At 48.0% G+C, this 16,417-nt stretch overlaps 1 protein-coding gene across 3 annotated transcripts in view; it reads left to right on the forward strand.

Annotated features, from left to right (window-relative positions):
• The first annotated feature begins 16,044 nt into the window (after positions 1–16,044).
• The window catches only part of SUCO (SUN domain containing ossification factor), a 73,140-nt gene continuing 72,767 nt past the window's right edge, over positions 16,045–16,417 (forward strand). For all 3 annotated transcript variants that reach the window (XM_040984265.1, XM_040984266.1, XM_040984267.1), the window contains exon 1: positions 16,045–16,186. In XM_040984265.1, the coding sequence (XP_040840199.1) occupies positions 16,125–16,186 (62 nt within the window). In that variant the 5' untranslated portion in view covers positions 16,045–16,124. The remainder of the gene's footprint in view (positions 16,187–16,417) is intronic.

Here is a 16,417-nt window from a genome sequence, read left to right on the forward strand (position 1 = left end):
TTATATTTTTGGGTATATCCTCAAGAGTCAGCTTCCTTCTTTACAGAAAAATAATAGGATCGCGTTCATAGCGCGCTTGTCTGGGCTGGCGTGGCTGCTTGCTGCAGGTCTGTCTTGGTCCGCACCGCTCCTGGTGACCCACACGGGACGCCCACCTGCGCAGTCAGGAGGAGCGGCAGCTTCGCTCCCCTGGGCGCCGACACAAGTCTTCAAGCCTCGCTTCATCCCTCACGGCTGATGTACAGGGAGCAGCTGCTTCCTCTCCAGCCCCGGGGACACTGGGACGCTCCTGCACATCGGCTCCTGGGTTCCGTTGGAAACCTACCTCAGCTTGAAACATCTTAGTGGGGCTCCCACAGCCCTCGCTCTTCCTCCCCTCATGCGGGAGCAGATTAGGAATGAGTTAGTGCTGAGAATTTTAGCAGAGCGTCAGGGTTAAGATGACAGTAGAGAGCTCAGAGACACGGCCATGTTCACGCCTGATTTCTTATGTACAGGTCAGCCAGGAAGCTGAAACAAGTCATTGTTGACAAAGACTCACGAATGTGAATGTCACTATGAACCTGCAGATGAACAGGCACGATGCGCTAAACGTGGTCCTCAACCGGCAGAACCCCTTTTAGAACTGAGAACAGCTCGAGCGGATGCTTTTCCGGTATTTTGTGTTCTCTCACATCCAGCTAATATGCACTGACTGTACCGAGCGCTTCGCTCCATGCTGTCACGGCCTTGGAGGCTCACTGCCATTCCCCAGGAGTCTTCGCATTCTCATTTTACAGAAGGTTGGAGGTAGGATTCCCGCGGCAGGGCACAGGCACGGGGCAGTTGGGGTTCCTGGCCCCGGCTCTTCCGACGGCGTCAGCTGCTCTCCCCCTTGTATCAGGGTCAGACAGCAAATGCAGTGAAAAAATTGAGAAGTTGCAGAAATAATAGAGAAACCTGTACATTCAAATAGCATGCTGATTTCCCCCTTGCAAATGAATGTCATATTTTTATAAAATGAGCAAATTTGCCTTGTTTTGGAAATGTGTGTTTTACAGGGTGCATGTGTGTGGGCGGTTTCCCAATCCCCGGGACGTCATTAACTCAACTCCAGTCGCAGGCAGCACGGGTTCAAGGCAGCCGTGTCACAGCCAGTGCTGCTGCTCTGCTGACGTCAGAGGGGCCTACAGCCACGTGGGGCGTGAAGATAAGGGAACTGTCCCAAGGACACACTAGTTGCCAGTTTCATGATATGTCTTGGCAAAAAGGAAGGTTCTTGTAGGGAAATGTAAGATGGAAATATACTGGTATTTTTAAAGTGGATTAAAAGTATCAACAGGCTTATCAAAGAGCAGAACTTGATGATCCCCAAATATGTGGTCCTAATAACACAGCTCGTCTGGCCTTTGTGTATTCCTCTCTCGGGGACACCATGGCCTGTGGATGACACGGTGTCTTACACTACAAGAGGTGCGTAAGGCTTGGGATTACCCTCATGCCTGGGCATCGGGCATTTAACCGTGTGCCGCGCCCAGGAGCGTGACCACGCCGGGCTCAGCCTTGACGCACTCCCCGAGGTTGTTTGGACAGTCAGATATGCCAAGAACAAAGCAAGTGTGCTAAGCAAGAAACGTTTTGTTAGTCCTGCCTCTAACCAGTCACTCTTGGAGGAAAGGGAAGACCAGGGTCCACCGCCTGATGTGCGTCTGCAGTTTGGTAAGTAATGCCCGCAGGAAGCATGGAGACTGGACCGTATTTCTTTGGATAGTTATTTTTTATTAGTTCATCACTTCCATCACATTTCAGAGTCCAACGCTCATGTTTTAAACAAACCTCTCTTTCTGTGCTTTAAAGAAGTCAATTCAGGGCCTGGCACAACAGCGTAGTAGTTAAAGTCCTCGCCTTGACCGCGTCGGGATCCCATATGGACGCTGGTTCTAATCCCGGCCACCCTGCTTCCCATCCAGCTCCCTGCTTGTGACATGGGAAAGCAGTTAAAGATGGCCCAAAGCCTTGGGACCCTGTACCCACGTGGGAGACCCGGAGGAAGCTCCTGGCTCCTAGCTTCACAATTGGCTCAGCTCGGGCCATTGTGTCACCTGGGGAGTGAACCATCAGATGGAAGATCTTCCTCCCTTTCTCTCCTCCTCTCTGTATATCCGCCTTTCCAATAAAAATAAATAAATCTTTAAAAAGTCAATTCAAAAACTGTGCATTCACTACTGTGCAAATGAGAAAGAAATGAAAATGGAAGAATTTTTCCACTTCTCCTTGGCTCCCTTTGCTGCAAGCTAGCCGGTCCACCTTCACTTTCCTTAGAGCGCACAGCATTCTGCCAGAGCTAGCTCCCTGAGGGGCACCTCCAGGGGCACCGCAGCAGACGACTTGCTGTGCTTCTTGTGCTCCCCTCGTGTTTCCTCACCTCGCGTCCGTACCTGCACTCCTCTGTGGTATTTGATATGCCCCTCCACCTTGGCAGCTCCTGATTGCGAGAGCATGATTACAGAAGCAAAGACTCAGTACTGTGATGACCTCAGAGGAAAGTTTTTTTTTTTAGTTTTTTTTGAGGGCGTTTTCTGATGCTTTGATAACTAACTTCTTCCTGGCAAAAGTAAACAGCTTAATCTCAGGCACATCCTGTTATCCAGCAGAAATCATGGACTGTTTTGGCTTCAGAATCCGAAAGATTCACCATGAATCTTCTTTAAGATTAAGCCCTGGGGGATCTGGCTGCTCCACTTCCCATCCAGCTCCCTGCCTGTGGCCTGGGAAAGCAGTAAGCACGGCCCAAAGCCTTGGGACCCTGCACCTGCGTGGGAGAACCAGAAGAAGCTCCTGGCTCCTGGCGTCAGATCAGCTCAGCTCTGATTGTTATGGCCACCTGGGGAGTGAACCAGCAAACAGAAGATCTTCCTCTCTATCTCTCCTCCTTCTCTCTATAAACCTGACTTTGCAATAAAAATACATTAAAAAAAAAAAAAAAGGAAGAAAAGACAGAGCCCTGGAATCTGTACTGGTTCCCTGCCAGAAGGAAGTAGAAACAGCCCAGCCCAGATGCTGCCCCAACAAGGCAGAACCTGTGCAAGGAGGGGCGCTTCATGCCCAACAGGGCATTCAAAGCCTCTGTAATGAGCACCCCAAGTCCTTCCTTGGCCTTGTCTTCCGGGGCTCCTTGGCCTATGATAGCCCTCTCAATGGAGATGCAATTCTTTTTCCTTTTTTCCTTTAGTAGACGAGGCAGCACACTCGTTTAGATTTATATGACCTTCCCACTGCTAGAAAATGCCACCCTGCAGCTTGACATCAGTGTGAACACCCACATGTGCTTGCTGCCCCAATGAGGGGACCTGCCCTAGCTCGCTACACGGCTTTCCTCTTCCTTTACCTTCCTTGAGCAGTTCAGCTGGCTCCAGTCTTGCTTTTTTCCCTCTGAACACCAACAGCACTTAATTGTGTCAGGAAAGATTTGATCTTCTTGAGGAAAACATGCTGGTATTGAAACCAAACATGATGCCTTGGATAAAGCAGAGCCGGCTTTGGGAAGGTGCCACGTGTGAGTGTGTGTGTACGAGCAGATATCATGAAGAGGCACTGCAGGGCAGACAATCAGCCTGGACGAGACAGCCTGGAGAAATGGTGAAAAATATGGGGAATCATCAGAGAAAAAGAGTGAGATTAAACTGTCAGCTTCTGGCACGCGTCCTGCGGGAGCCCCGGTCACTCTCCCGTGCTAATGCCCTCACGCCACTGTGGCTGTCACACGGCAGCTCTCAGCCACACAGGGCCGCACCCAGACTTTCCAAATCCCAATTTAAAAACTTTTCAATTGGGAGAGCCACTATACACACACAGACAGACACACACAGACACAGACAGACACATACACAGACATGCGCACACACACACACACACACGAACATACACACTCTACCCAAACAGCCTTAATGTTTTTTAAAGTTGACTTAATTTCATAAGTGCCATCACTTTGGTCTCCATTCGTAATGAGAATTACAGAGCCCGAAAACTGACTAAATTTGCTGTTTCTTCTCTTCCCTGCCTTTCTTCTGGAGGCTCCTGTCTTTCTGTTAGAACATTCCAGACAGTCTGCATTTGGATCAGTTAAGTGCGTTACTTGTGTTTCCTAACAGTGTACATGCTCATCCTATACACACTATAGAGTAGTCATCCCGCTGCAAATAAGTGCGGAAAGCCATTTTGAATTCTCAATTTTGCTCCTACAAGAAAGCTATGCTTATCATAATAATGGAAAATTACATATCATGCATTGACTTTTCCAGATAGAAATTCTCCAGGTGTTAATTTATGTACACATCTCTCCATCGCTGTATACATGTCATATTTAGGATAGCTGATGCCTTATGGCTTTGAGCCAAAAATATTGAAATAAACAGGAAGTGTTAGGAATAAAACCTTCCTTCCCTCTCAGTTTCCCTGTCTTTCCCAACCAATCTAGAGTGTCTACTACGTCCGGCCTGATGCTCTGGCACAGGACCACGGAGCTGCAAATTGTCATGCAAGGCCGACGAAGCGGCCTCGCCCCAGTGCTACCAAGTATTTCCTGCAAGCCGCTTTCCCAGGAGAGAGCCGTCCCACCTTTGTTACTGTGGTTCCATCCATAGCCTGGAACCTGTTGTTTGTTCTTTAACGTTCTCAGACCAGAAAGCTCTGCCAAGAGTCCCTGCCAGCCTGAGCTTTACATTCTAGGCTACACAGTAGAAACACAGCAGGAGAGCCATAACTGCCTATGGAAGGACCAAAGCCTACAGATGTACTTGGACCAAGAGCAGAACAAAAGGAGAGCTGGGACAGGAAGGGCAAAGGATTGACAGCATTTTTATAGTATCTTTCATTTATTTTTGCCAAGTAGGAAATCCTGACTGACACCATTTGGTAGGTAAAACTCAGAATGATAAGCCAGCAATAACATAATGAAGAAGTTGCTAACATAATCAGCATTAGCATTCTGCTTTCAATAATTTACAACGTGATTTCATTTCAATGAAACAAATGTATTCATTACACTGGTTGTGCACCTTTTTTAGGTCCCAGAAAAGCCAGGGTGAAATAGAAAAGGAGAACCTGGCCTCAGAAAGTTCACCTGATCGGGGGTGGGGAGGAAGTCCACCGAGCAACTGTGGGAGAGCAACCAGAATCACGGTTACACAGCGAACGTTTCCGTGCCAGAATGACAAACATGACACACTTCACCTTTCCAGTCTGAAACAGGAAGGCAAGTCGTTAATTAATTAGAATGGCAATACAACTAAAATAGAGTGTACCAAGATGTCTGCAGCCGCACGTTCAGGATGGTGCGGTAGCAATGTCTTATTTGGAAATACCGGCTCAAGCGGCATGGGGTGGACGTCTCACCAAACCTGCTCGTTTATCTGACCGGGAGGCGTTTGCTGAGTGCAGCTTTCAGCGTCCTGCTGTGGGGGAGTCCGTGCATGGAAGGTGGACTTACAAGCCATGCTTTGGCAGGTAGTTCTGTGCTAAGGAATATTCTGGAGATTGCTCTGTAGAGAGATTTCAAACGCCCAGAGAAGAGTGAAAGCATTTGGAAGTCTCTGCAAGAGAAAGTGGAAGCTGAAATGATGCTTGGCACTCTTTCTCCAGCTGACTGAAGCTGCGTCAGGAATGCTGCTGACAGGTGCAGTAAAAGCTGGATTCAAAATATTCTGCCTGTTTGTCAAGATGTTTCCGGCACCCATGGACCTCTAACTCAAACGTCTATACAGTGAATTGAAGCAGGCCCTGACAAAAGGTAAGATTACATAGTGTTTAAAGTAAACCAAAATTATTTTCACGATAATCTAAGATTCAGAATGTAAATTTTTTCTGGAGTTGTTGAACATTCCTTTCTTCCCCATTTTCAATAATAAGCATTTTCTCTTTTTCTTTCAAGCTTCTTGGAATATTTTCTTGCCAATTTTATCTTGCCAATTTTATCTAATAATTCTAATGAAGGACAATTGATTTTTGAAACATCAAATTTGAAAGATTGTTTATTTTACTTGAATGGCAGAGAAAGAACCAGACACAGTGATATTCCATTTTCTGGTTTACTTACCAAATGCCTGCAACAGGTGGGACTGGCACTTGGGAGAGGACCTCTGCTTGGGGCATCACCTGCAGTTAGCAGGAGGCAGACATGGGGAAGCAGAGCTTCTGCTCCTCAGACATGCAATGCAAATGGTCCAAGCAGCATCTTGACTGCCTGACCACACCCACCCTACAAACCCAGACTTAAAAAAAAAGAATGAATTGTTTTGAAAGTCAGAGTTACAAAGTGAGAGGAAGGGAGAGAGAGATCCTTCATCTGCTGGTTTACTTCCTAGATGGCTGCAATGGCCAGCACTGGGCACGCCCACCCCACGCAGGAGCCAGGAGCTGCATCCAGCTCTCCCGCATGGGAGTCTGAGGACTTGGGGCTCTTTCTGCTGCTTCCCCAGGGACTTCTGATCAGAAGTGGGACAGAAGGGACACGAACTGACGCCTACATAGAATTGCACTCAGGTGCTAGCTTCAAGTTGCTACTCTACAACACTGGCCTCACAAAATCAGACTTTAATGATCCATCTCACAAGTAGCAGAATGTGCACTGGGTTGTTTTCCTACAGCTTTTCTCAGTTTAGCTTTAAATGAAGGCGTGCACAGGAAAGCTCTAAGGCTGTGTGAATGTAGCAGTGCTCCCACCAGATCTCCTGGCTACAGTGTAACACAGTGTAACAATCCATCCTGCTAAGTCCACACCGGGGGTCTCAGCGTGCAGGAACCAAGGGGAATGCCCGGAGACAGCATTTGGTATCTTTTGGTAAAATCTTTCCTGAGAAAGGGTTTATTCTAAACATGACCTTCCCCAGGAGCATGGCTGCTACTCCTCATTAATTATTTGGTGATGTGAAATCATTAATTTTTAATGTTCTGCTCTGGAATAGATTTTTCCAGTAAGTTAAATTAAACTGCTTGAGTTGCTTAACTGCAACTTCAGGAGAACTGTGCCATGGATGGAAAGCGCAAACATTTCTCAGTACCAGTTCACCGCGCGAACATCCTACACTGCAGATCCTTCCAAGACTTGCAGGCTGACATCCTTTTATCATGGTGCTTACTCCCTGGGCAAAAAGAGGGGAAATCACTGGTTTGCAGAACCAGTAGAAAGATGGCTCAAAATTAGACACATAAGTAACAACGAAGGAAGAAAACTGAAGGCCAAAATGGACTGAATACTAGACTTTAAATACATGGTTCTCAATGTTGATACTATACTCAGAGTACCAGTAATACTTTCAGATCTTCAAACAGAAAAAAAATAACTCCTCGGAAAATGTCCTTTGTTTGTTTCAATCTACTCATTGAAGCAAGAAAAAAAAAGGCTCTATGTTATATTACTTTTTACCTTCTCTTTACATTTTGAACTCCAGCAGCTAGATGGAAGAACTGCAAACTCTATACATCTCAGCAATGAATTTTGCTTCAGTATAGATGTACAGATGCGTGGGATGGGAATGTATGGATGTGTGGGATACAAAAACAAAATTACTCGTTTTGCCATTTATCATAAATATTATGATAGTGATAACAAACTTTAAAAAATTAAGTTGTATGTAATCTAAAAAAACAAGTAATTTAACAAGGTATGAAAAACACAATTTTCCAGCACTCCTAGCTATTTCTCTGGTCACAATGACTGCTGTGAGTGGGTGAGTGTCCTAGCAATACTACAGGTGTGAGTCCTGGCTTCCCAACTTCCTGCCGGGGTGTGCTCCGGGAGACAGCAGCCCATGGCTCCAGGGGCTGGGTCCCTGTTGCTCATTTGAGAAGTCTGGTCTGACTTCCCAGCTCCTGATTCCAGCCCACGCCAGTCCTGACAGTCGTGGGCACTTGAAAGTGACCTGGTTGATGGCCAATCTCTCTCTCTCTTTCAGATTAAAAAGTTTATTAAAAGCAGCAAGACTCCTTTCACGGCTTAAGAGCAGTTGTTAATTGCTATGTCCGAACTAGCATGTGCTGCTTCTCTCTATTTTTGATTTTGAAAATTCTGGGTATTACTGACTTTCTGCTATGGAAACTGGGTTTTCTTTGCCCCTCTGCCTGCTCACTCAGTCCCATTGGACACCTCTACCCCATTCTGTCCTTCTAATTGCATCATGATTTTATTTTTCTGTGTTTATGTTACTACGCAGATAGGTAAACCTTATGAACAGATGAGCTGTCATTTTCATAACTAATTTTTTTTTCAGAAGTTGTCTGAAGTTTGTGGCCACCTTGAGATGTGTACATTTCAGTCTTACCCTTAGGGTGATGGTGTTTGGGGAGGGGGCCCTTGGGCAGAGATTGGGTCTTGAAGGCAAAGCTGCCTCCTGCAGGAGAGGTCTTCCCAGCTCCTCTGACCTGCTCCAGTCCTGGCTGCCTCCTGCAGAAGAGGTCTTCCCAGCTCCTCTGACCTGCTCCAGTCCTGGCTGCCTCCTTCAGGAGAGGTCTTCCCAGCCCCTCTGACCTGCTCCAGTCCTGCTGCCTCCTGCAGGAGAGGTCTTCCCAGCCCCTCTGACCTGCTCCAGTCCTGGCTGCCTCCTGCAGAAGAGGTCTTCCCAGCTCCTCTGACCTGCTCCAGTCCTGGCTGCCTCCTTCAGGAGAGGTCTTCCCAGCCCCTCTGACCTGCTCCAGTCCTGCTGCCTCCTGCAGGAGAGGCCTTCCCAGCCCCTCTGACCTGCTCCAGTCCTGCTGCCTCCTGCAGGAGAGGCCTTCCCAGCCCCTCTGACCTGCTCCAGTGCTGGCTGCCTCCTGCAGGAGAGGCCTTCCCAGCTCCTCTGACCTGCTCCAGTCCTGGCTGCCTCCTTCAGGAGAGGTCTTCCCAGCCCCTCTGACCTGCTCCAGTGCTGGCTGCCTCCTTCAGGAGAGGTCTTCCCAGCTCCTCTGACCTGCTCCAGTGCTGGCTGCCTCCTGCAGGAGAGGTCTTCCCAGCCCTCTGACCTGCTCCAGTCCTGGCTGCCTCCTGCAGGAGAGGTCTTCCCAGCCCTCTGACCTGCTCCAGTGCTGGCTGCCTCCTTCAGGAGAGGCCTTCCCAGCCCCTCTGACCTACTCCAGTCCTGCTGCCTCCTGCAGGAGAGGTCTTCCCAGCCCCTCTGACCTGCTCCAGTCCTGCTGCCTCCTTTGCCACATTGGCTTCTTCCTCCCCTCTCTGTATTAGCATTTCCTCCATCTTTTTTTCCCTGTTTTGGCTTTTCTGTTTCCTCTTCCTTGTTTTCTTCCCTTTGTGTCTGACAACGTCTTTAGTCCTTGTGACTCTTCACTCGAAATGCTCTTCCTTCAGCATTTGGAAAACTTTGCTTTCTGTCTTACTTGTTGACATGTTTGAAATCATTGTGATTCTTAGTCCTTGTGTTTGGTCTATTTTCTTGGCCTCCAATGTTCTCCAACTTGACAATGATGTTTCTTGGTCATTATCTATTGTGTTGGCTTTTTAGACTAAGATGCTTTCAACTTAGAAGTTTCTATCATTCAACTCTAGGAAAACATCTTGAAAAAGAACTATGTCTTCACTTTTGTTTTCTTTCTTTTCTTGCCAATATCACAATACTGACCTCCTGGGTTAGTCTCTGAAAGTTTCTGGGTAATTTCTTCTGCCTTATCTTCTTATCCTATTACATTTTAAAATTTCTGATTCCATGGTTTTACTGTATCAGAGCTATTTATTTATAATATTGCTATTTTTCACAGATTTGTTTTAGGGCAGGCAGCTTCTAAAACTAATAGCTTGACTTGATAAGGAAGAGCAGGGCAGACTGTTTAGACTCTGGAATTCACAGACTGCTGGTGCTGGAGGTCAAGGTCACACTCTGTGGGCAGTGATCCACAGGTGGACTCAAGTCCACAGCCGAGGTTGAGAGCCATGGACAAAAGGCTGCCACTGGGCAATGGTACAATGCTGCAGAACTGTGTGATTGTGTGCTTTAAAGAAATCCTTGAGAAAACCGTGTATTAACTTCTGTACTTTGGTCACACTGTTGCTTCTTGATCATCAAACTTTGGTTAACACGACTATGGGCTGTGGCTAGTAGAATCTGTGCCGCATCGATTCCTGTAATTTGGCTCCCTATGCAGTTCAATAAAAGGCTGCCCTTCCTTGCTTAGAGAAAGTGCCACAATCTAGCTGTGCACCCTCATCTTCTCAGCTGCCTGTTGCCTCTCCAGCCCTGCTTATGCTACTCAGTGTTAGCTGTGTCCTTCTTGAGTGGGCGCTGGCAACGTGAGGTTTTGTTTGTTTTTGACTTAATGCATAGTCTTTTTCTTCTACTAAGAGATTTTATTGTTTCTGTTGTTTTGAGTCTCTGCATTTTCTTATGACCAGTAGGGATGAGTTTCTTGTACAATTGTTATCTGAATTCAATCCGTCTAGAGTAAACAGAAATAAATGAAGAGTTTGGCATATTTTTTCCCTTTATCTTTGAATCTCTGAAAATAAGGCATTGTCATCATGGTACTCAACTATTAAGTATTTTTTCATTTCATTGTCAAAATAAGGGTTTTTCATAAATATTTATGGTACTATGATATCAAAGAAAAATAATGTTTGTCATTTAATATTCAATCCTGTTCAAACTCCAGTTGTCACAAAAATGTTCTAACTTTTGGATGGTATTAGCCTTAATCTGTGCTCATGCTCCCAAGTCCAGGCCTTACTTCATCCTACTCTGTTAATAAGTATATACACTAATATACTACATTATGTGTATTTTAACTATATTCAAAAAGATAATTTGCATTCATCACTATTTTGGGGTGATTAGTTACCAGATCTGTTACAGATCATTCATACATTAATGAAAAAGCATGCCTTGCTCATTACAAATTTGCTTTACAATATTTTGATATTTCAGTTATCTATTCCCTATATCTGGTTATGTCAGTTTATTTGATTCCTTTGTAATCCATGTATTTTATTTCATTATAAAAATTCTGAGAAGGGACCCATAAGTGTTCCCAGACTAGTCAAGAAGCAATGTTGGAAAGAAGTTGGAGTCTCCCTGCTAGGATTCCTGGAGCACATACATGTCCCAGTGTCTGTTTCCCACAAGGAAGGCTCAGTAAATATTTGTTGAGACCTACTTGTATCAGGTACAAGTCCAACAATGTTATGCCAAAAAGCTAACTTGCAAATTTGTATAAGTGACAGTTAAGCACGCCTATCTGTTGCATAACATTTCCCATCATAAGTGCTTGCTGTTTCTAAGAATTCAAATCACAGGGCAGAGTGGAATTCAACGTGATTAGCCAAATCAAATAGCTAAGTACAAATACTAATTCTTGGGATCTTACAATTAAAAAGCCCCTGTTGATGTGTAAAAACACATGACTTCTATGTATAATTAATTTATCCACAGTAGGAGATAGGAAATAAACAAATATTAAATGAAAGTGAAAGCATGAGGGTGCAGCTATCTGAGGACAAGGCAAGCCATGTAATCAGTGAGATGCTAAGCTGTACAAAGAAAGTGCTGGGGGCACTCGGTCTCACGTATTCTGCTATAGAAACACAGACTGGACTCAAACACTCAGGATTCCCAACTATTGTAGTTCTACAGTGATACCTGCTTTCCGGGGAACTGAGTCGTCTTTGATGCTTCCTCTCCACCACCTACATGAGCTCCACTCCCTTCCTCTGACTGACACCATCGCTGACATAACGGCCAGCTCAGCAAGTCACCAGAGGAAGCTGAGTGCCATTTCAGAGGATGGTGCCACGTCAGAACAGGTTGGACCACTCTGCTGGCCGAACTTGGCAGCATGTTCCTGGGCCTGTGGATGCACTAAGGTGGACTTGGTCAGCCAACAGACCCTGGGAGGATTTTCTCAACCCTGGTCCAATGAAGCTGGTGAGGTGTCAGAACTATTGAAACCATTCCAGTTAACACTCTTGGAGCACTCACACCACATCAGAGTCTTGAAGGCATCATCCAATGGCCATCTCCCCATCTCTGGATGCTGACATAGTTTGACAGCAAGGAATGGCCCTTTCCATCTCCCCCTGGCACACATAGGAGAAAAAAAATTAAAACACTTGTCCTACCCACCTTCCTACATATTTGGCCCTCCCCACCCTAATCAGTGACCCATATAAGTGTGGATAAACAATACTAAATATAGAATTAAAAACAAAATACACTTATGTTAACCCAATGATAGAATATTAAATTTGGGAACATATAAAGTAGAATTTTAACAAAGGAAATCGTATTGCACTTTGTAGTAGATACACCCCTACACAAAGCAACATCACACTTTGATTTTTCTGTCTTTTAAGGGACTGAGTTCCCAGGTTGTCTAGAGAAGCAGTTTGCTACTTATTTTATGTTATTTTTGTTTTATATAAGTTTTTTTTTAAAAATCTGAGTTACAGAGAGAGGGGGAAAAACGGAGGCAGGGAGAGATGTTCCATCCACTGCCTCACTGGCCATAACAGTCAGGCAGAGCTGGGCCAAGCTAGGAGCTAAGAGCTTCAGCTGAGTCTCAGGTGGATGACAGGGGCCTAAACACTGCTGCTTTTCCCAGGTCACTAGCAGGGAGCTGGATGGGAAATGAAGAAACCGCGATGTGAACTGATGCCCATGGGATGCCATGTCAGTGTCGCAGGACGCTGCTCTACCTGCCATGCCACAGTGTGGGCCAGTGTCTCATCCCCTTTTGAGCCCTGCCTTTACTTCTGGCAGTGGTCAGATGCTCAGTGCTTTTTAAGGTAGACAGTTGACAGGTGAATGCTGCTTCATACACGGAAAGAGTAAGCTGGGAGTTGGCGGCAAGATGTTGGGCATGTGCTGTGTTTACATGTCGGGAAGACTTTCAGGACTGACAGCCACATTCTTTTTTCTTTCTATCTGATGTGGTCCCTTTTATCGTCTACTAGACTCTTAATTCCTCTACCTTTCTTTCATTGATTTCTTGGGATTTCTAATTGGCTTTTACTGTGAAAATATCTAACGTCATTGGGCAACACTTGTTCCTTTGTGAGCTCTTTCTTAAACAAACAAGTATAGTATTTCCACATTTTGAAACATCGAGAAGAGATTCTCTCCAAAATACATCGATATTTGCCCTCATCAAGTACCAGCCGCACAATTAGACCAGTAGCGCTGTGTCTGGCTCCTCATGACTTACGTATTAGAGAACAAAAGAACGGCCAGAGCTTTGGGCACTGTTTTTGAGGGCTGTTTGCTCTTTTTCACCATCAGCAAAGAAAAACTCCTGATCTTTATCAGGTCAGGAACTTGAGTTACCCAGAGTTTCTGTGTAGTCAACCTTTTAGGAAGTACTGGGAAGGGTAGGCCCTTGTGACTTGCAGAATAACGCAAGGATCTTCACGGGAAAAAGTTACTGCATGTGCGGTCAGGGCTTTCTTGGGGGATTCAGTCAGGGGGTAGGTTCTCAACTTTAGCTCTTTGGCTTGCTGAGATAAATGACTTTTGTTTTGGTTGTGGTTGGCTGTCTTGTCTGTTGTAGAATACAGAACACCTCTCTCGACTTCTACTTACTAGATACCAGTAGCACTTTTCCAATTCTGACAACCAAAAATGTGCCCAGCACTGCCAATTTCACCCACAGGAAAAACTAGAGAACAATTATACACAGTTACAAGGTGGCTGATGGTGGTTAACTAACCCAGGCTGAGAGATTACACATGGTTTGAGTTTTCTATATATTTTTTGCTACCCACAAGGATATCTTGCACTTTTAAGCAGGGTGGCACTTGCTTGGACTTATTTCATTTGGTGCTCTCTCATTTGCTTACATTCTTCTACTGAGAAATATTTTCCTTCTGTTTTCCCTATCACTTTTAACAGTCCTGAGTCATGGCAAAGTGAGTTCCAGTTCTGGTTTCTCCACTTCCGACCCAGCTGCCTGCCCGTGTGCTTGAGCTGGCCCAGTATGCAGACCCTTGATGCACATGTGTGAAACCCAGGAGACACTGCAGAACCCTGCCTCCTGCCCGCCCCGGCTCTGCCCTGCCCACCCCGGCCCTGCCCACCACGGCCCTGCCCGCCCCAGGCCTGCCCGCCCCGGCCCTGCCTGCCCCGGCCCTGGCAGTGCTGGCCATCTGGGAATAAGACAGCACTTTGCTTTCTGCCACTCCAACTTTCCAAGAAAATTCATCTTTAAAAAACAGAAGTCTACTAGTTAATCAAAGCTCATTGTGAAGGCTAAGAAAAGAGTAGAAATGATCAAATCTAGAAACTACTTAAGGAAGAACAGAAATAATTAGGTGAGGAAGCTGAGCCCTGGGAAGGCTGAGTTTTGCTTGATACAGGTGAAGTTGGGAGTGATGGCGGACAGCTGCTACATCACCAACTACTCCGACTGGGTTCCAACCTCTCCAAGAGGGAGAGACTGGGTTACAGAGCTAGCAGTCAACAGTATAACTGAGAACTTAAGTTATTCAAGAGAAAAATGGAAAAGTACAACGGAGTCAAGGGTTGAAACCTAACTTGAAACCACACACATAAAGCCAGGAAAGGAAATTTATAGATTGAAATAGGGAAAGCTAATGACTGAATAATAATTAAAAAAAAAAAAAAAAGCAACCTTATCCTGGTAGTGTTAACAAAGCTTCAACTGCAGGAAAACGAAAGAGAAATAATAGTATCCACGAGTCACACGTTACAATGACCATTTCAGGGTCTCGCGGAACATTTGTGGTTCTGTGTGTGGGAGATGAGAGAACATTTGCCAACTTCCCAGGCAGACATGTGTGCGTGCTCCGAGCACTCTGGGTTCACATCTACTGAGGACTGACTGGCACAAGATACCTGTCCCACTTAATGCTGTGCCTGGAATAAGACGAAAGCGCACCCAACATGACAAATAGCGGAATTCCCGTCTTTCCGCTGCCTTTCCCTAACGTCACTCGTGGGGGTGCAGACTTGCCTCCCGCAGTGGGCAATGGGGATAAAAGGCCCTTATGCTGACTCAACACATAATTGGAACTGTTAGTCAATCGTTGCCAGAAAAAGCGATTCAGGATGAATCCCTCTAAAACCCAAATTATCTTCTTAGAACTTCTAACATACACTGACTGAGGTCCAAGAATTTTACACTGCGAACCCTTCGGTTCCCTGGGGAACATCAGCGATTCCGTTTGGAAGGCTCCAGAAGAAATTAAACAGCTCAGAATCAGGCGGCGGTTGGGCAGGGGTGCAGGTGTCTTTCCTAGGCCACGTAAACACCTGATTTACATCTTTTGCACGCTGCGCTTCAGGCCCTGTTCGCACCTGGGAGGGGAGGCGGTCAGGAGCCGGGAATTCTGGCCCAGGGACAGGACCACGCCGGCAGGTGCAGGGCAGCTCCCAAGGCCACCAGGCCCGGGGGGACGTCGGCTGGCATGTCCATCCCCCGCACACAGAGCCCAGAGCTCCAAGCCTCGAGCAGGGCGCTGCACGCTGACCACGTCCGCCGAGGAATGCGGCGGGCAGCGGCGTTCTGGGTGTGTCAAAGGAGAGACAGGCTGCGGCCGCGAGCCAACCCTAGCACGCCCCTCTCCTCCCACCGCACGGGAAAACCGCCTTTTACGTCGTCTTGGAGCGGTTTCCCGTCGTGTTAGGCCGTTGCGCGAGGAGAGCGGAGCGTGCCGATCTGAGAGCCGGTCCCCTCGCCCTGAGAACCCAGACCACACACTTCTCCATCAAACACGCGTGGCTTCCGGCAGGCCTGGCAGCAGCCAGTCGGGCTCCGGCAGGCAAACTACAACTCCCAGGGGGCCGAGCGCGCGCGGCGTGCGCCGGGGGCGTGGCCGCCCGCCCGCGGGGGCGTGGCCCGCGCGCGGCCTGGTCGGGAGCTGGCGCCCAGGGCTCCGGCTGACGCGGCCGCTTCCAGCGCGGCGGCGTGAGGGGCGGCGCGGCCCGGGCGGCCATTGGCTGTGCGCGGCGAGGGCGCGGCGGCCGTTGGCGGCCGGCAGCACGGGGCGGGCGGGGCGGCCGCGGCGTCCGAGGGAGGCCCCGCCGTCCTGGCCGAGAGGGCGGCCGGGGCGTTCGGCCGTCGCGCTGCCGCTGCGGCTCCTCCATCTTGGCCTCGGCGGCGGCGGCTGCCGGGAGGATGTGCCGCCCTGTGGCGGGGGGAAGAAGGAGGAGAAGATGAAGCGGTACCGGCGGGCCTTGGCCCTGCTCTCCTGCCTCTCGCTGTGCTCGCTCGTCTGGTGAGTGGCCCGGGCACACCCCCGTCGCGGTGTGCGGGGCGGCAGGTGGGCTGCGGGCCCCCGGGGTGGTCCTCGGGGCGCAGCGGAGGGCAGTCTGGGCTCCCTGGACGTGCCTGGCCGCACCTCGGGCCTGGGGCGCGCCGTGGGCTCTCAGCTGTCGGGGTCCCCGGGGCGCAGCCTGGGCTCCCTGGACGTGCCTGGCCGCACCTCGGGCCTGGGCGCGCCGTGGGC

The sequence above is a fragment of the Ochotona curzoniae genome, unplaced genomic scaffold (genome assembly GCF_017591425.1).
Source record: "Ochotona curzoniae isolate NIBS_2020 unplaced genomic scaffold, NIBS_Ocur_1.0 contig_4105, whole genome shotgun sequence".
NCBI classification, from domain to species: Eukaryota; Metazoa; Chordata; class Mammalia; order Lagomorpha; family Ochotonidae; genus Ochotona; species Ochotona curzoniae.